The sequence below is a fragment of the Motacilla alba genome, chromosome 14 (assembly GCF_015832195.1).
Source record: "Motacilla alba alba isolate MOTALB_02 chromosome 14, Motacilla_alba_V1.0_pri, whole genome shotgun sequence".
NCBI classification, from domain to species: Eukaryota; Metazoa; Chordata; class Aves; order Passeriformes; family Motacillidae; genus Motacilla; species Motacilla alba.
The window spans coordinates 10907140-10926767 of NC_052029.1; the positions used below are offsets into that span (position 1 = coordinate 10907140).

The 19628-nt window shown below is 42.4% G+C and overlaps 1 protein-coding gene across 9 annotated transcripts in view; it reads left to right on the forward strand.

The window, feature by feature from the left end:
* The first annotated feature begins 2382 nt into the window (after positions 1–2382).
* SUN1 (Sad1 and UNC84 domain containing 1) overlaps positions 2383–19628 on the forward strand; it is a 33277-nt gene continuing 16031 nt past the window's right edge. For 4 of the 9 annotated variants that reach the window (XM_038150942.1, XM_038150947.1, XM_038150949.1 and 1 more), the window contains exons 1-4: positions 6096–6223; positions 12757–12853; positions 18471–18662; positions 18994–19184. In XM_038150942.1, the coding sequence (XP_038006870.1) occupies positions 12777–12853; positions 18471–18662; positions 18994–19184 (460 nt within the window). In that variant the 5' untranslated portion in view covers positions 6096–6223; positions 12757–12776. The other 5 variants (XM_038150944.1, XM_038150945.1, XM_038150946.1 and 2 more) reach the window with 5 other exon arrangements.

Here is a 19628-nt window from a genome sequence, read left to right on the forward strand (position 1 = left end):
TATGCTGATATAATAGGGAAATAGGTAGCACTAAAAGAATAGTTTTTATTTTTATTGTATTACATTTCATGACTGAGTAAAGCTGAATTTTTTAAATTAAGGTTTATACATGGGAAAATGTGCTGTTTTGTCATTTAGATTAACAGTATTTCTATTTTTGTACTAAATATATATCATTTACAGTTTTTATGTTTATACCACTGTGCCTTGGAAAGCAAGCAATGTTTGTTTGCATATTTCTTTGAAATTAAATTCTGTGACTTTAGGTTAAAGCTTGGTTTGTTTGGGGTTTTCTTCAGTAGCTTTGTAGTGTGTAAGTTTTGGTGTCATCTTCTATTCTCAGCTGCGTAATAAAAAAGGGAGCTCCTAGATGCTTGTGTGCACCACTGTGGGGTAGGGTGCTGGGGATTTTTTGCACACACAAATCACAGAAAATCAGGATTCTGATGTGGGTATTTCAAATTATCTGTATTACAGGCAGAAAGTGCTCTTTGGCTTCTAATTCCCAAGTGCCTTGGCTTTGTGTCAAGTCTAAAAACAGACTCAGTGGGGGTTGTTCATGCTCCTTATGCTGTAGGAAGTGCTCGTGTTTGTTTGTCCATCTGACCTAACTTTACCTTTTCAGGCCTGTGACATAGTTGTTAACCAACCTGTGATCTGTTTACAGCAATGTCTACTTGCCTTCCCAAAGAAACATTTGAGACAGATTACACGCACAAGACAAGTTTTATTCCTAGCTTAAAGGCACAGTCAAACTTCTGGCCACTTCTCCACAAAACACTGGCTTGCTTTGAAAATTCTCCAAAAAGAGACAATAATACTAATGATACTGAATAGTTGAGGAGTTTCTTATGGATCCAAAAGCTATTGTGCATTCCTGTAGAATAGGATACTCATTTTAGGCCCTTTGTGCTGTCTTTGAAGTTCAGCTTTCTTTTAATGAAAAGCCGAAGTACAGCTGTTCCTGTACTGAGCAGCATTTTAATTGACTAAAAACTATTAACTATTTAACTCACTGTAAATGGAGGGACAGCTAAAATTCTTACAAGGCAATGTATATAAAATATAAATTTCGTATAAGGCAATGTGAGTGAAATAAAAATCCCTAAAAAACATTAAGTAGAATGAAGAGGTGGAGTCTCCAGCCTTGGATATATTCAAAATCTGACTTGATACAGCCCTGAGAAACCTGTTCTGCCTGAGCCTGTTGGGCAGGAGAGGGACTACATACAGCATCTCCAGGGGCCTCTTCCAGCCTGACTATTCTGTGCTTCCATGAAATTGTTTCCTTAGTCTAATCAATTATTAAAAAGCCAATTAAATTAGACTGGAAATAGACTCTATGCTAGCGGAGACCTTGTTCTCAAAATAGCTTTTCAAAGCACTGCAAAGCAGCAGGTTCCTGCGATACAACCTAAAGTTTCACTTCAGCAGCAAGAACCCAGTTCCTATGGTAAAGTTCCCTTGAAAGTCCCCTAAATAAATCCCACTTAATGATACTACTACAGGCATGATATTTTTAGCTTCTTATGTTGACAAAATGTAGATTCTTTACCACTGATTAACAGCCTCATGATAGCTGCAGTACAAATGTTGGTCAAGTGCTTTTTATTACTCTTGTGATCTAAAGCAGAGATGTTTGCAATCCCAACTTCAAATGTGGGATGAGAGAAGAGAACATTCTTGGTTGACGTGGAATCTGGTCAAAGTTTTTCAAGATGATCTAAAGCTGGCACACAAATAGTAAGAGCTGAAGTATTCATCAAGCTTGATATCTTCAGCAGGCTGGGAATGTTTTTATCTTCCTTATGTTGAACATTTTGTTATCTTTCAGAGCAGTCCATTGTGGGATGCCTCACAAAGAAAAATCTCCACATTATCCAACAAACCAGCTTTTTCTTCAGAACCAGGAGAGCTTGTTAAAATGAATATTCTAATAGTCCTTCTAGAGACATGCTAAGCACCAGCTTGATCTTGTTTGTGTGTGTGTGACAAACTGGGGATCTGCCACACGTCCTTTCATTAGGTCTTCTGGGTGTAGGACTTGACAATGTGCTAACCTTGCTTCTATTTCAATTTATATAACCCAAATTTCTTAAATCCCTTTACAAAAATTTACTCTTATTGAGTCTCCTGTGGATGTCGTTTATTTAAAGTCATTTTCTTTGAAATTCAACTTTCAGCTTCAATCTTTTACTGGATCAGTAGGAACTCAACTAAAATGTTCTGGGGTTTTATTCGTGTTTGGCCAGATCAGCTCTTCTATTTTCTAGATTTAGTTAGTGCACATTACAGAATGTCACTAGCACCATATGCATTACGTCACTTTTAAGCTAGGGCAATTTTGGGGAGCACAGCTGTTATCTCAAACTTTCAGGCACTTTAGATAAGCAGCCTTTAGCCCTGCCCTTCCTGTGACAAGCTGTTGGGCCTCTGTCTTCGTCCTTGTAAGCCAGAAGACCTGTTGTGGAGGATCCTGGGACTTGGATTCTCAGCAAAACAGAGGTTTTTAGGTAAGTGCATGCATTTGTCTAACTGAATATAGAATCTTTTATATATTTGTTAACTACCTTAAATGTATTGAATTAATTAGATGTTGAGAGGACACTGACAAATGAGATAACTAAACTTTGAGACAGAGTCTACATCAGAGAGCATTTTAGGAGAGGCTGTGGTTAAGCATGTTCCAGATCCATCCACTTCTCCTCCATGTGAGTGCATCCAGGCAATGTGCAGATTCCCAGGAAAGCTCTGGCAGATTGCAGACACTCTGCAGGTGTCCAGCCCTGCAGGGTCATGTGAGCCCACGGGAAGGTGCACTAATGCACCTCTCTGCTTGTGTCAGCAGCCTGCTCCCAAACACTGACCTCCAGCTCTAACTGCAAAGTTATTGTAGGCTGTAATAACAGATCACAGCTCTAATCTAGTCTAGTCTCTACACAGAGAAATTTAGCTATTAAGGTATAATAAGTTAGAACCAGGAGTAACTAGAAAGAATTAGTATTGTCCATACTACTGTTTTACTACATAGTACTATGATAAAATTATCCAGTTATACTACAGTATAACCATAATAGGTATTTATGTCATTATGGTAGAAGTTATTTTATTTATTTATTATAAATAAATTGTACTATAATAGTACTATATAGAGAGGATAGAGTTCTGATGGGCTATTGCACAGGTTTTATCTTGCTGGAGGAAGCCCCTTGTCTGCCCCACACGATAATAGAGCACTGCCCCAAAAATAAAGTGACATCTTGGCTTTGGAAAGCCAACTGCTGGCTTGGGAGCAGCCAAGCCTCTGATTCATTTGCAGATCCCTGCAAGGGAAGGTGAGCAACTGTTTGCTACAAGAGTAGATCAGAACTGGTCCTGCTGGATACATCATGGACTGCTCTGTGTCTCAGCCCTCCATGTGAAACTCTAACCATGTTTTAAAATGAGAGAAAGAAAAATAAAGGAAAAAAAAATCTTCATTATTAGGCATCTGAAGGATCAACAAAAATTACAGTTAACAAGCTTGTGTCCATTTACTGGGATCAATCCCCCAGAGAAGCAGGAGCTGAGCTGAAGCAGCAGATGAGAGCTATGAGGAGAGCGGCTGCTCTGCCCGCCTGCCTTGGGTGTAATCGGCTTTTCTTGTTAATGTCTGAAATCCCCTGTAAGTCAGGACCACGGAGATCTAGTGGCAAAACTGAGCTGAAGTGCTCTGCATCCCCCTTCACCTGATAACCCAATTGCTCTGGATGCAGCACCCATTGCCTTTGGCTGAGGGGTGCGGGGAAAGGGCCCTGCTGAGCTTAACCACAGAGGGATGCAGGTGGCAAAAAACCTTTTATTTAATGAGAAAGAAATCAGATTTACAGATATTTCAGGTAATTTTCATACTACTACATATATGTGATGATCTGCCCAGCCATGGACACAAAGGCCACCAGTCCCATCCTGTGCAGCAGCATGCCATGCCCAGTACCACCAGTCAGAAACACCTTGCTGCACTGGTTTCTGCCACAGTCAGTCTGTACCTTCAGCCTCTGTGGGGATTTGCCCCTTTTGATAGCAAGGACCAGAATGTGGAGCACAACAGGTTTGCTAGGTGTGACTGCAGGAGAGCACTGGGAATGGGAATCATGGTGGGAAGGGAGCAGTAATGTGGGAAAAAGGGAAGGAAAATCTAGAGAAAGTAGTCCTTGGATTGGCTTGGCCCTGTATTGCAGTTTCCTCATATCTGGTATCAGTTAGGGAAGCTTTTTTCTCTAAATTCTTTACAGCCCTCTACAATGTTAAAAATGGAACGTTAATGTGGTCAATTTTTATTAATACTGACCATTTTTCTCTATACACTTCAGCTTACCCAATAAAATTGTCAGCCCACTTTACATTCAGAACTTATTAGAGGCTGAGAAACCTTAAAGGAATTTTTGCTTGCCTCAGAGCAGTTTCTTCTGAAATGTGGAAAAATTAACTCCCTGTACACACCACCTTGTTTTACCAAAGCCAGGACATCTGACCAAGTTTCCCTTAAATCCTGGAAACTTAAAACGAGCTCTATTGCCTCTCATAGCTGAGGAGTGGAGAGAAAAGTGAGCTTCAGCCATCATCCTCCATCCAGCCTCTTGGCCTGGTTGGGATGGAAAAACAACTGCTCAGGACAAGTCAGAGCAGCCTGGGAAGCTGGCAGTACCCTGGGAGAATGACATGCCTTGTCCTACCAGAGCTGAGCGCTGCCTGCCCTGCCTGGGCTCCAGGGGAACAGGGTGGGAAACATCCCTGAGAGGGCCTGGCCTCACACCACCACGGAATATCAAGGAGATTTAAACTAAGAGGTGATTTTGCCCTGAGTATCTTAAGCCTTTAAATATTATCTACTCTTAAGACAGGAAAACAGGTGTGGAGTAAGTACAGAAAGAGAAGGAGTGGCCAGAAAACTGATTGTGCAAAATAGTCAGCCATAAGCAGGGAGGAGGAGACTGGTGCAGGGCTGCACATCTGACCAAACCAGACACTGGCTTCCAAGTGTCACTGGGGTCAGCTCAGCTTTGGCTGCAGCATCTTAAAACTGTCATGTAGCTGGAGCGAAGCACTTCTAAAAGAAACAGGAATTGCCTAAAATCAGTGCTACAACAATATCAGCTAATACCTTAAGTGAATGTGTTTATCTTGCATTTTCTGTTTCTTAAGGATTAGCTGCCTTCTCTCATTTTGTATCCAAACATTTGGATTATTTGATAATTACATATTTATTAGCCAGTCTTTCACAACAAGCTGAGTCATTTCTCTCACACACACAAGTAAATAACAACTTATGGCCTGGTTAGCCTTTCCCAAGTGACAAATTCCCTGTTCTATTCACTGACATTGCACTGTCCCTGCCAGCTGGGCCCACAAGAGAACTGTGGACTCAGGGAGACTGAAGGCTTAAAAAAAGTCACTCAGGCACAGGCTCCACACGGAATGTATTTGCATACGTTCCCGAGTGTTTGAACAATGGGGCTTGTTTCTTCTCTGCCAAGAACCAGCCCCATTCCTGGAAGTGTTCAAGGCCAGGTTGGACAGGGCTTGGAGGAACCTGGTGCAGCGGGAGGTGTCCCTGCTCATTGCAGGGGAGTTGGAACTAGATAGGCTTAAAGGTCAGTTCCAAGCCGAACATTCTCTGATTTCTTTTCCGTGTGGCTGTGCGGAGGTTTCTGAGGCCCGATGAGCACTGGTGAGATTCGGCTGGGCACCACACGGAGCCGAGGCGCTCCAGTCCCACCGAGCGGCCGGGTGTGCCGTGCCAGTCTTAGCGGAGGAGGGCAAATCAAAGAGAAGGAAAATCCCCAAAAAGGCCGAGTAGGAAGGAACAGAGGAAACACCGGCAGGGAAAGTCAGTGAGTCAAGCAACAGAGTGAAAATCTGAGTTAACTCTCCTCGCCTCTCCACTGAGGCTCCCACAGCTCCATTTTGCGGAGGGGGAAGGCGAGGCAGGGGGCGGCGGGGCTGCGGCGGCTGGCGGGGGCAGCCCCCGAGCGGGGCCCGAGGCGGAGGCGGAGCGGAGCCCCGTGCCCGTGTGTGAGGGGCCGCGCGGGGCGGGCGCTGAGGGGGCGCTGCCGGCACGCGCCGCGCGGGCGGGGCGGGGGCTCCCGGCGGCCTTGGCAAAGCGGGCGGGGCCCGGGCAATCTCAGCCGCCGCCGCTGCCGCCGCCGCCGGCTCTGCCTTTCCCCCGCTGCACCGGCACCAGGTAATCCCCGCCGCGGCTCTCCCCGTCGCGCAGGGCCGCGCCGCGCTCTCCCGGCCGCCCCGCGGAGGCGGCGGGGCTCAGCCCGCCCCGGCCGTTGCCAACCGCCCCCCGCCCGCGCTCACCCGTCCCCCGCCCCGGCCCGCCCGCCGCCGCTTCCCGCCGGGCCGGGGCCGCGTGTGGCGGCCGCCCGCCCGCGTGGGAGCCCCCGGGGCGCGGTGTCTCGGGTGTGCGGCCTCCCCCGAGCGGGGGATCGGTGTCCCCGGCTCGGGCAGCGGCGCAGGGGAGGCAGCGGGGCGTGAGGCGCCGCGGGCTGGGGTCGTGGGGCGGGCGATGACCCCTGGTTAGCCCGGAGTTCTGTCGGTCGGCGCTGTTCGCTGGGAGGAGAGAGAAACCTCAGCTGCCACGGTCTCTCTGGGCCTGGCACCCGGAGGGTTTCCTTGTTAGAAGAAGCTATAACCTGCAGCTTTCTGCCCTGATTGTGAAAGAGCTGATAAGTGCGCGCTGGTGCCGGCGCTGGCCGCAGCTGCCGAGCCTTGGTGCAAAGGTAACGTGCTGTCATGGGTGTCGTGCTCTGCTCTGGGTAGCACAGGTAGACAGACCTGTCCTCGCTGTCCCCCGGCTGTCACCTCAGGGCAGCTGCTTCTGTGGGGAAAGTGTTGTTTAACAGACGGGTTTACTGTAGAAGAGTTTGGCATCGCTCGCCGAGTGAGTGACTGCTCGTGTTTTTACAGCAAAATGTGCTATTTTAGTGCTGTGCTCCTTTTGAGGTGGTAGTGCTGAGTTCCTCATGCCATGGTCACGTTTGGCTGCTCTTCAGTGACCACAGGGCTAGAGGTGTCAGGAACACTGGAGACAGCACCTGTTTTCTGACAGTTCCAGTAAGTTTTAGATCTGCTGGGAAGAAAAAGTATTTGGTTTACCTTATTTTGCGTTCCTTATTTTACGCTGCCTTATTTAACATTATACTATGTTAAAATAAAATACATTTTAAAAATACATTGTTTATAATATAGGGAAGGAAAATATTAGCCAGCAAATTCCGGGTTTCTGCAGCATTTGCAGGCCCCCCCATCTCACCATCTGGTTTTCAGTTTAACATTACGCAAAAAGGAAGTTCAATATTTGCTTTTTTTTTTTTTTATGTTTCTGTTTCATTTCTTTGCAACTGACTATTCCAGGCTAATGCTTCTGTTGACTTTCCCAGTGAATCCTAATGTCTAATTCTTGCTTTTACACATGGGGGTGAATTACTAGTTGCTGATTTTCATAGCAGTGTTGTGGAAGTAAGTTGCAGAGTGTTTTTCGTCGTGAGTGAGCTGGACGGAGGGTTTTATTGACGAGCTTAGCAGGCTTTTTACATTGCTCTGTTAGTAAATGTGGTGGTGTATAGATACCCTTAATTTTTCGGTGCTTGCCTGGCTTGTAATTTGGTGCTTATAAGGCGTGGACGTTTAGGCATTCAGGTGTCGCTTATAAAGAGCAAGATGCGGGGGTTTAATTTGATCGCTGGTACCGGGGGTGTTTTATCGGCCAGGTGAAGCGTTCCGGGAGCGCGACGGGCGAGGTAAAACACGCCTTTTGTTGTGCCCGGGCGGGCCGGGGAGCGGAGCCGCAGGGGTTAAGGCGGTGGGGCTGGCCGGGCCGCCGCCTCCAGTGAATTCAAACCGGGCGAGTGACGGGAGCGCGGGGGCCGGGCCGGGCTTTGTTGGGGCCGGGAGCCATTTTGGGCTCGGTGGAGCGGCGTGTGCCGCCCGCCGGGCAGCGCGCCCCGAGCCCGGGCCGCGGCGGATGGCGGAGCGCCGAGCTGGGGCCGCGGGGCCCGGCCAGGCCCCGGCGGGCGTGTGCGAGCGGGCCGGGCTGCGAGCCGCTCTGCGGGCCCTGCGTGTAAACAATGAGCGCTGCTGCTCGCGCCGCGGCTGAACGCCTGGCTGGCGTTTGTCAGCCCCCCCTTTAAAAAGCGTTTCCAGAGGTACACAGTGTCCGTGTGCAGTGTTGTGATGGAGCTGGGTTTTGTTGTTAGTGCTGTAGTTTGGTACCTGTGTTTGGGGATTTGCCGTAACGCTCATCTAGTAAAATACCGGTTTTATTACTTGTGGGTTTTTTTTGTTTGTTTGCTCTTGGGTTGCTCTTTTAAAGGAATGATAATGTTTTATGAATGTGTGTTTTAATAAAGTGTTGATTTAGCTTGGAGCTCTTTGCTCTTCAGCCTGTTCAAGCCAGTAATTACCTTGCTATGGTGAAACATCCTTCGTGGAGTATACATACTTAGGAATTTGTGTTCTTTAACCAAAACCAGTGATTTTATTGCTTATTCTGAATAATAGAACGGAATAAAAATTGAAATTACAAGTAAAAAATGGGTTGCTCTCAGAAACTGATGGAGTTTGCATGTTCCACTTTCATTGTTATTGACAGTTTCCCTAAATCTGCTCACATTTGTGGCATCAAAGGTGTTACGTCATAGTGACTTAAACTTACTTGGCTTTAAAATGTGAGGGTAGTAAATGTTCTTTTTGAAGCAGTACTACTAATATCTAAGACTTTATTGCATCATTTTTTATCCCTTGTAACATAAAGAATAAGACATGCTGTCTTGGGAATTTTCTCATTGTCTAACAGGCTTTGGTGAGTATTTCTACTCTGCCAGGGTCCCTTTTGTGAAATGACAGTTTACCACTTCGTTGGTTACAAAGGGTTTCATGAGGAACTGCCTGGACAGTATGTTTGTAAAAGTCTGTGTACCCCAGAAGCCATCAGTGAGGGTTTGTGTCTGTCCCTGTGAGGGGTCTGTAGTGCGTGGGCAGTGTTTGGTGCTGCTCCCCCTGCCTTGTGATGCTTCTGTGCGAAAAGGCCATTCGTGGAGCATTTCATCATCTTTCCTGCAAGCCAGGAAGCTTGCTGCCATGGTGCTAGGACTTTGTTGAGGCTGGCTGATTGTGAAAGTGACTGTCAGATAAGCTTTTTTTTGAGCTAGTGGTGCAGCCTCATGTCACTCAGAAGCTTCAAAGTCCTTTGGAGACAGCCAAGGGCCTTGTGTGCAGGTAAATTCTGCTGCACTGATTACAGGAGTTCCTGGGCTTCCTTGCCTTCTGACAGAGTCACAGTCTGTCTTCTCCTGCCCTTCTGCTGGGCTGACTTATTGTAACACAGATTCAGTTTAATTGCAAGGGAGAGCTGATGCTTAGGATGACTGTTTTGTCTGCTTCCCAAAAAAAGGCAAATAGTCCAGCTGTCTCCTCTGCAGGAGCATGGAAGTTGGCATGGAAGCTGAGGCCTTCCAGTGGAACTGTGTGCTTCCCTGTAATTCACTGTGGGCTGTCTTATCAAAGTGTTCTTGTTACTGGGGCTTCTGTACAGCTACAGGCTTGATTCTTGCACTATACATACCTTAGTATTAGAAGTAGATGTTTATGGGCTTCTACAAAAGGGAAAAAAGGCTATTTTAGAGTTTGGGCCTGGCAATCTGCAACCAGGCTGAGATTAAAAGTCTACATGAAACTGAGTCCAGACAGATCTGTGGTACCTAAAGCAGAAAGGTGTTGGGCACCTAGAAGTGTTCAAACTGGAACTAAGTGCAGTGCCTACCTCTCAGGCTCTCTGCCAAGTTTTGTGATTTAAGATTTTCAAAATATTTTATTAGCATGTCTCTTTCTGTTCCAGTTGTGTATGAAAGTTTCATAAGTCAGGAGGAAGATAATACATGAAAGGTGGAGTGCTGTTAAACATGAGTGAACAAATTAGAGTGAGTCAATGTCCTCTGCCCACCCTGTGTCTGTTTTGTAATACAGATGTAGAATATTTCTAAATAAATTTGGTTGATCATTTGTTTTGAAGAGGTGGATAACTAAGATTAAGCTGTTGAACTAAAAGTCAGGCTTAAAAAAAATCCAGTTTCATAGTAAATTCTAGATGCCCATTTTTGCAGATGGTAGTGGTCATCTCTGAAGATGACTTTCAAATTCTTTTTAAGTCAGTTAAGCCTGTTTTGTTGCTTTGAAAAATCAAGTAGAGATTTCTCCTTTTGAGTCAGAATTAATTTTAGAGCATCAGACAAGCAGTGAATCAAACCAAGGCCCTAAATCTTCCAAGAGTGGTTTCTAAGTGTGGTGTTTAGATGGCAAACCTGATATCTTCACTGGAGAGCTGGGTGCTATGAAACCCTGCTATTAATAGACCTACGCCTGAGTACCTTTGAGGCTTTGCAGTTAGCACTGCCTTTGTCAAGCACATATTTTATCTATAATCACTTAATGATACAATTAAAACCTTATCAAATAAGAAACACTGTTTATGTTCTAGCATTTGATTTGTTCAGAAATCAAGTAAAGAGAGAACTGGTAGTGAAGGGGAAAAGAACAGGGAAGAAACTGAGCCAATATGTTGTTTTTCAAACTCGGCCGTTGCCCTGCCCATATGGGCAGTGCAGACAGGGAGGAGCTGGGGAGCTACTCAAAGCTCACTGGCATAGCTGAGCTTCCCATGTGGGAAAATATTGCTGGGTGTCAGAAGGATTAGCTACTGGGTTGCCAGTTAAAAATTAGGTTTTATGATGAAATGATGCGTGCTAAGCACGCACATCAACTCCAGTGGAAGCTGAACATGGTTTTTCTACCTTGGGGATTAAAAATCTTCATTGGCATGATACAGATAAACAGATAAACCTTAGTCATAGTTTTCAGCTTCAGTAGGCATATGTCTGAGAAACCTGTTTTGTTATTCTTTAATACAAGTGCTCTCTGATGTTATCAGCTTTCCTCATCTTGAAATTCACAATATTTCCACTTCTGTTCCTGGCGAGCCATTGCTCTCTGGTCCCCATTTCCTATGTGCTAAATTGAGCTCCTGTTTGTTGATAAAGTAAGGCAGCAGTTGTTACATATTCCAACAGAATTTGCTGCTCATTCTAGCAAAAGAATGAGGCTGCTTTGCTAATACTTCCGCACTACTGATTTAAGCTTCCTGTAAACAAACAATACATTTATATACAAGTTAGTGAAAACATTATGGCTCTCGGGCAAATGAAGTGAATGTAGAGGATGACTTAATGGAAAGTGTTTTCTATAATACAAAAAAAAAAGTAAATAGCAAGAGACCTTATTTTTCATTAACTCCACTTTGTATGGGAGGTGCTTGGATTCAGGAAGGTACGATGCTTAAGCCTGGAAGTTTTAGTATTTTTAAGTCTTCAGTAGTCATGGAAATACCCTCCTGCCTTACTGACCTCAGGATTTGGAGGCTACAGGTAGACTGACTAAGAGCATTTTAATGTTACGTGTACAGATTGCTTTTGAGCTGCTTTTGCCTGTACCTGCTTTTTGTCCCCATTGCTTATGCATATGTAGCTGTACAAAATAAAAACTCCTATTTCAGCATAGGAAACTGCATCTCCAAAATGAGATGCTTGTTGATGTTATGATTATGAAAATTAGCTGGGGATATTTTTATGCTGGTTCAGATATGTCATCACAGATGTGTGGAATATCTTTTACTGCTGTTGAAACAGGAGCCATAGATAATCTGCAAGTAGCCAGGATTCTGCCTTGCTAACCATGCAAATCCAGAATAGCCAAATCCCTATTTGTTAACTAAGAATAAGCTATGATCCAAGAATCTTTTCTGCAAAATTAAAAATTTTCTTTGGCTGATAAAACTGAGGAGGGCTGAAGGTTTTTTGCAAATATTTTGAAATTGAAAATCAAATTGTTTCTAGTACCACAAGTTAATTGATATGACAACATCAGTTTTTATTTTCTTCCAAAAGCTATAATACCTTTCAAGGACCCCATGGAAAGTTTTACAAATGTTGCTTGGGTGGTTTTCATTTGGTAGTTTTGGCTTTGGGTTTGTTTTTTTGGAAGTGGATGGCACTCTGGAAAATGTGCCTAATTCTACCCTGTGAGTCACTTTGCAATTGGCTCTTTTGCTAGGGTGTGTATTCAGTGGTTTTAATGGCAGGAATAAATTCTGTGAAGTGACGGATACTCCCTCGCTGCTTAGTGGATGGTATTCAAAAGTCCTGGAGTAAAATTATTTGACTATATGTAAAAACTTTCTCAGGTTTCATCTGCAGCATCCTTGGTGCACAGAGCAGCCTGTGCTTTGCTCGGAGGGCACTCAAAGCAAAACACATTTTGAAGAGATCTCTGAAGCATGGCTGCATGGTTCTTTAGATTTTTACACTTAGCTTCTTTAGGGGATTCCAGCATAACATAGTTCCTGTGGAAGTGTTGTAATTTGGTTGTGATAAGAGTTTGGCTCATAACTAAGCCAGAGAACTTCCAGAGAACTTGGAAAGAGCTGAAAGTAGGGTATCATAAAGAAGGTCACAGCCAGAAATACCCTGAGCTTCCTGTAGTAATGATAAGGGATACCTGGCACTAGCAGCAATACTACTCCACTGCTGAGAGCTCCATGTTTCTGCTAATAGCTCTTTTATTCAATACTTAATAACACAGGCTGAACAGTGCAAGGGCTCCTAGATTGACTTTATGTAATTTTAAGTCATTGCATTACTTTATTTTCACCTTTTACAGTATGATTTGAAACTGTCATCATGGACTTTTCACGTCTACACACGTACACCCCTCCCCAATGTCTGCCAGAGAACACTGGCTATACATATGCACTCAGGTGAGAACCCTTTTCTTCTTGTGGACAAACTGTCTGTTCTCTGAATGTTGCTTATCTGGAGAGTTGAGCTTTCATGGTAAGTAGCTGACTTCTTTGAAGAAGTGGGCTTTTTCTAGTCTGGTTTGAAAACAAGTGCTGTGTCCTAGCTGGAGGAAAGAAAATGTTGAACTAACAGGACAATGACTAAGATAATGACTCAGTGTTTATTAGTTGCTATGAATAACTTGTGTCCGCCTAGTTACAACCGCTGTTGGATTTCTATAAATATGTCCTCAAAATTCTTCGATGTTTTGTGTCTTGTAGCTTTGGTGTGTGCTTTCTTTTGTGACTTGGGACCACTTTCACTTTAAAACACCGATTTTTGCGCGCTCATTGCTGCTAGTGTGGGACTTGGCTGGAAGTTAAATATTGATTACTTCTTTAGCAAAGCTGCTTGTTGGGTGAATGTAAAATCTGTGTTCTAATGAACTTGCTTTCCCTTGTATCGTATCTTTTTTCCTATGTTCTAATGATCTTGTTTTATTCTTGTATCTTTGTTTTGCATAAATCACTTCAACTTTCTAGAAACTAACTGTAGTGTTTGGTAGTTTTTGTATTATGTATTCAGAATAAGTGTTGTGATGCCTATTTTGAGTTTCTTACTATTAATGTAGCAGATTGTTGCTGTTCTAATCTATTGAGCTTTTCCTGCTGTTGATATATATATATATATATATTTAGTTCACAATATATCAGTGATATAACAATGATCTGAGTTATTGGTTTAGCTAATTTTAGGTTTAAAAAATGATTGTTCATTGGGATGCAGATGAGATTTGCTTTTCTATTCCCTCTGTATGTCATTATGTGTTGTTATTAAAATCCATTATAGAGATAGGAGAATATTTGGCTACTTGCCAGTAAAACAGAAGTTGGCAAAACTGTAGCATTAAAAGATTACTGAGTTAATTCTCTTCTTTTGTGTGCTCCAAAACTGTACATTTCCATTTTCTGTTTGGGATCATGTTTTTTTTGTTGTGTTTTTTTTTAAAGCTATAGCCTTATGTCAGTAGTGTTGCAAAATGTGACATGTTTTGTGCTGTATCAATTCAATTGCAATTTTTCCTGAATTTTATGAAAAACTATTGGTAAAATGTTGGTTATATACAAGTGGGTTTCATAATTTCAAGAAAAGCTTGCTGGGCAATGAGAAGTGATGCTTTGTATCCAGCAGCAGTTTCACTTCTGTATTACTGAGTGAGTTTAGTTACCTTTGTGTTGCAAATGTACCTTGGAGATTGGTTGAAATATTGTAACTGCTGACAGGTTAAACCGCTGTGGTGGTGGTGTCCAAAATTCTCAACCCGTGAAACAGTGGGCAAGTAGAAAGGAAGATGCAGAATGCTGAATCCTATTGGACAGCTGGAGGATATTTAGTTATGACTTCGGTGGGGTTTATTTAGGGGACAACTGAGTGATTGTCTTGCTGCATAAATCAAGACTGCTTTGCAAAACTGAGAAGTTATGAAGGGGTTATATGTCCTGAAACTTTCCAGCTTGCCATTTCACTGTGTTAAACTAGTAGGCATATCCTCAGAAATGGATAGAGCTGGGTAAGATGAAGTTTAATAACAATTAATGAGGGCCAGTATAGTTAAACTAGGTTGAAATTAATTAATTGTAATTGTTCCTTGTGTAGAAAAGAAGGATTGGCAAGCTCTTTCTTTAAGATTGTGTGACGCCCCAAATGTTAAAATAATGGGAGCAAACTACTTGGTACACTGACGTGACACTGCTTTCAGGGTGTCAAGGGAGTAAACCACAGTCTCTTGTGCAGACTCTTGCTGTGCCTCTGCTTGCTCTGTGTGTGCAGAATGACATCTGTTATTGTAGCTCTTCCTACTCTGGGTCAAACAATATTTGAAGACTCTGAGGAAATTGCTATTTAGAAATATTTTCATGTTGAAATTTGTTCCTTCTTACCCCTCACCTGTGTTTGCTTTGCTTATATTCTAATCTGGTTTATTCTGCCTTTGACAATTCAGTCTTTACAGAATCTTTTATTTAAAGAAATTAGCTTGGGATGTAGCCCTGCAGAAAGCAGTACAGAGAAATTTGATACCACAAAGCTATTAATAGAGTTGGCTATGATTTATTAATAGAACTTATATTAATACTCACTGGAATCACTGTATGTTCATAGCTTAGTGCTTCTACTTTGTGCTTCTACTCCTCCAGCCCAAATCAGAAAAACATTTAACTGATATAGCTAAATAATCTTTATCCTCCTCCAACGGCAAGTCAAACTTGTGAATCTCACCCACCTGTCAACATACAATTTACGCCCCACTCTTATGACTGATCTTTCTTTTTAGTCACCATCATCTTTTGAATTGTGTTGTCAGTTTGGGTGGCTTTAACACTTCTTCACAAATAAGGGTTAAATCAATAAGAATTTGATTTGATTTTCTGTGTCAGAGCATTCAACTGGGATGTAATTTTCTGCACAGTAATTGAATAAAATCCTTTGAGGTTTTTCAGTATGTTCTGGGTCTGACTGAAGAAACTAAACAATTCAAGGTAGTGTCCTTGGTCATTTAATGTAAGTAATGCCTCTGGTTAGAAAGCCAGTGAATCTTTTTGTATTGACTGTATGTCTGTCCATGTTAGGAGATGTCTGTTCAGTTGTAGTTCTCTAGGTGTATTGCATATGCTTGTTATCCTGAATAGTCAAGAGCATCACTGCCCATTTCATTCCAAGCAGTATTTATAAATAAATGACACTTAAGGTCCTTCAGACAAGCTATAGGCATGCTAAAATTGGCAGACCTCATTCTCATTCCACTTATTTGAAAAATAACCCGGTGAAGTCTAGGACATTCTTACTCTGCAGAAGCTCATTTGAAGAAGTATCAAGAAACTGGAAATGTAAGACTAGATCCAGCCAGCAGCTCTGCCAGCAGCCATGGGAGCTGTTTGCTGAGGGAAGGAACCAGAGTCCTCAGTGTTTGCAGAGGTTACCCAGGAGTGTAGGCTGATTGCATCCCACCTTTGGAGTGTTTCTTGGTTAGCTGTAGATACTGCATAGGAGGACATCAATGTACAGGTTCATTTCTGGCCCTTGAAAGGAAAGGCAGTGTTTTGTTTTTTTGGTTTTTTTTTTAATTTACTGCAGATTTTTTCTGTAGAAGAAAAAAAGCTGCATTCCAAAGCATGGGAAGTGAGATGGCAAGTAGGAGAATTCTAGGTACTGTCCTGCTGCCAGAGGAGTGATAATGTGAAGAGAATTATTACCCTGCGTAAGTGAGAGACAAGCCCCTTTTGTTAAAAAGATTCCATGATGATTTGTTGGGTTTTTTTAGATAGTAGATCTCAAATTCAAACTATTTATTCAACCCACATTGATATAAATGCTCATTGAGATACTTGGTAACAACAAGTGTTCATAAACAGAAACAAATTGAGGCTGGTCACAGCTGTCAGCTTGTTCTGTGTACTTTGTGTTCTTGTGAATTGAGTATCTGTAAGAAACGTGGGGTGAAGATGAGGAAAAGCAAATGCATAGTGGCAAATGTAAATAGCAAAACTGAGTTCTGAAACAACTGTTTAGGGAGGGTCTCAATAGAAAACTGTTGTGGCTTTGACCCTTTCAGAATAACAGCAGGAGGAGCCACATTTAACCCATATTCTCTTTTCATATCTGTCAGAGTATGAGTCGTTTATATTTAGCATTTTTGAAAACTGTAAAAATTAAACTCTTTAGTCTACAATTCGTGGAGTACATGAGAAAACATGTTATTTCTTCTCCCTCTTCCAGCCAAATGAAAGCAAGGATTAACAAGCCTAATGTATTTAGTATACATGCTGGGTTTGTTAAGTTGTGCTGAGGCTCTTTCCTGCCTTGCACAGGGTTGCACTGCACGTGCCAGTGTTATCAGGGCAGACCAGTGAGATCCAGCACACAGAACCAAAGCCCTGCCATCAAATCTGTGCTACTCTGGGCAATGGAAGCAGCTACTTTGGACAGACTCTGGTCTGATCTTTTAGGCTGAATGCCCAGCTGGTTTTGCAGCCTTGAGATATTTTCCAGCAGTGTGTTGTCTGTGTTGGTGTTTTAGCCAAAAGAAGTGCAGTTGGCATGCTCTGACAGCCCCATCTTACATACTCTACTTTGTGTTGAGGAGCAATGAAGAAACTGGTTTCAAAAGCACCACCTTGTCAGAATTACATCATTACTGTAAATGTAGCTTCAAGGCCTTCTGGTGTGAGCTTAATTCTATGCTGAAGCAGTACAATACTTACCATATTATTACTTTGTGATGTGCTGAGGTCTTCAATAATGGTGTGAGAAAGCTATTTCCATTAAGACGTTTTTACACAAATACATTTTATGGTAGCTGTTTGTGTGTATTTTAAAGGGAAAGCTTCCGTTTCAAATACAGGTTGCACAGTAGAATCTACTCATTAAGATCTAATTTGCTTGTTTCTTTTTGTTTGGGGAGAAAGAGCTGCTGTCATAAACAACTCTTTGCTTATCTCTTCTTTAAAAAAAAAACAAACAAAGCCTCCAGGAGTACTGAAGTGCTGTTACATCTCTGTATATTCCTGTGGCCCAAGAAGGGACAGAGTCCTTATGAAAGCTGGCCCAGAGCACTTAGCATTTGGATGCTGTGGGTCACAGGGCTGAGCAGTTCTGGAGCCTGACCTGCAGTGCAGTGCCCTGTGCCAGCAGCCTCTGCTCACTTACATAACTGAATGTTCCCTTTGGTTGTAAGTATGAGAATTCTGCTTTAGGCTGAACTTCTGCTTTGGTAAATGTATTTCTTACAGATTCCTCAGCTTAATCTGTTTGTGTTTGCCTTGTTTTGCTGCTTTGTTTTCACTGTAAGTTTTCATGGAGACTCTGAGAGAATCACGTGTCAAAATGTGGAGTTCCTGGGGTAACGGCATGAAGGCTATCTATGTGTAAACTTGCCTCTGTGGAGAAAAACAAATTGAAGTCTCTAAACATTTTTTGTTCTGAGTTAAATATTTCTAATGGTTTGCATTAAATTAAGAAATATTTTTAAACTACTTTTTTAAAAACAAGTAATGGTTGTTAAACTGAAATAGCTGAAGTAGGGAGGTCTTTAAGTATCTTAAAGGGAGGAAGTTCCTACTTGTTGAGAGGTGGAAATTCAGAGTAATGTGGCATATGGATCTTCAGTTCTCAAAGCAAGGACTTGGCAAACAGAAAATCAACAAAAGTAAACTTAGACTGAAAATTAATCTTTGCCTTGCAACTTGGAGTGTGCCATTTTTGATTTGCTGCTAGGCATGGTGAAGAAACTGTGTCATGAATGGCTTCTACTCTCAAATTGGAACCAAAAGAATGACTGCTTGCTCTGGCTAAACACATGGTTTCCATGGTGGTTGTTTCTTTCTGTGATTTGTTTTCAGTTGTAGAACTGGTAATATGAATTGCCTAGGAGAACCTTGAATATCTACATATATCTAGGTTACTTGGTATATCTTGTGGGGATTGTACCATAACCCCAAATAAACTGCATTTAATGGAAACTTGGGCTAGCTTGAAAAACATGTTTGTTACCAGGTTGAAAATTCTCCCAGTAACTTTGCTGCTCTTATTTTACTGCAGTTCGAGTTATTCTTCATCTGCTTTGGATTTTGAGACTGAGAACAAAATAGATCCAGTGTTTGATTCACCCAGAATGTCACGGCGTAGTTTACGGTTGGCTGCTGGAGGATACAGTAAATCAGATGATGGGCAGAGTGATTCCCTTCATGATAGCTCTTATGCTGGAAGCATGTCCTTCAGGGATCAGTCTAAGTAAGCATTTTTAGTCATCACAAGTAAATCCTGAGTCTTACTGTTTGAACACAATAATGCAAAATGTTATCTACAGGTCTTATTTTTGTTCTTGGTGTTTGCTGCCACACTCTGACATTTATGTTCAGTATGTGGTTTGCAATGACAATTTTTTTACAAAAGTCTTTGTCAAATTATAGGTGCTTGAAGGTGAGGACTTCCTTTTAAATCTTGTTTGCTCTGTTTAGTCACATCAGTGTTGAAATGACTGTTAATTAACTTATTAATAAAGTGAGAGAGTGACAGCAATGTGTGTCTTCAGTGCCATGTCTTACTTGCCTTTGTTTCCTAGGGTGGCAAAGCAGCGCAGAAGTATGAGCAAGCAGTCTGGCAGTGGAAGACATGTGCCAAGGAAAAATCTGTCCAGCTCATCTATTTTTAGCCAGAGCAGTTTCAATAGCCATGCCAGTGATACATCAATGATATCCACTATATTGGATGAGTCTCTGATTCGGGAACAGACAGAAGTTGATCATTTCTGGGGTAGGCAAAAATTGCTTTTGCTTGTATTAAACGTGCAAACTGTTTGGTTTGGTATGTATAAATTTATGATCTTTGCCCTACCTGTTGTCTATCCTATCCTCAAACATGTGTGCATTTGCACTTCATCTGTAGCTTGCTAAGATGCCCAGTGGAAATTCATGGTCCAGTGTGTAAATTTGATTTACTGGCATGGTTAACATCAAGACATTCACAGTCAAGTTAATACGCCAGCAAACATAAACACTTCTGTGATGCATTGCCATAATTATCTCCTCTCATTGCTTTCTTCAAAATGTACACTGAGTTCTGTATTGAAAGAATGATAAACATATGACTTCTTTTTGAAGTCAAAGGAAAGGCATTGTCTTACTTGTTTGTAGGCAGAAATGTGTTTCTTTTTAACATACCTTAATATGAAAGTTTCAAATTAGTGGCATTTCAGAA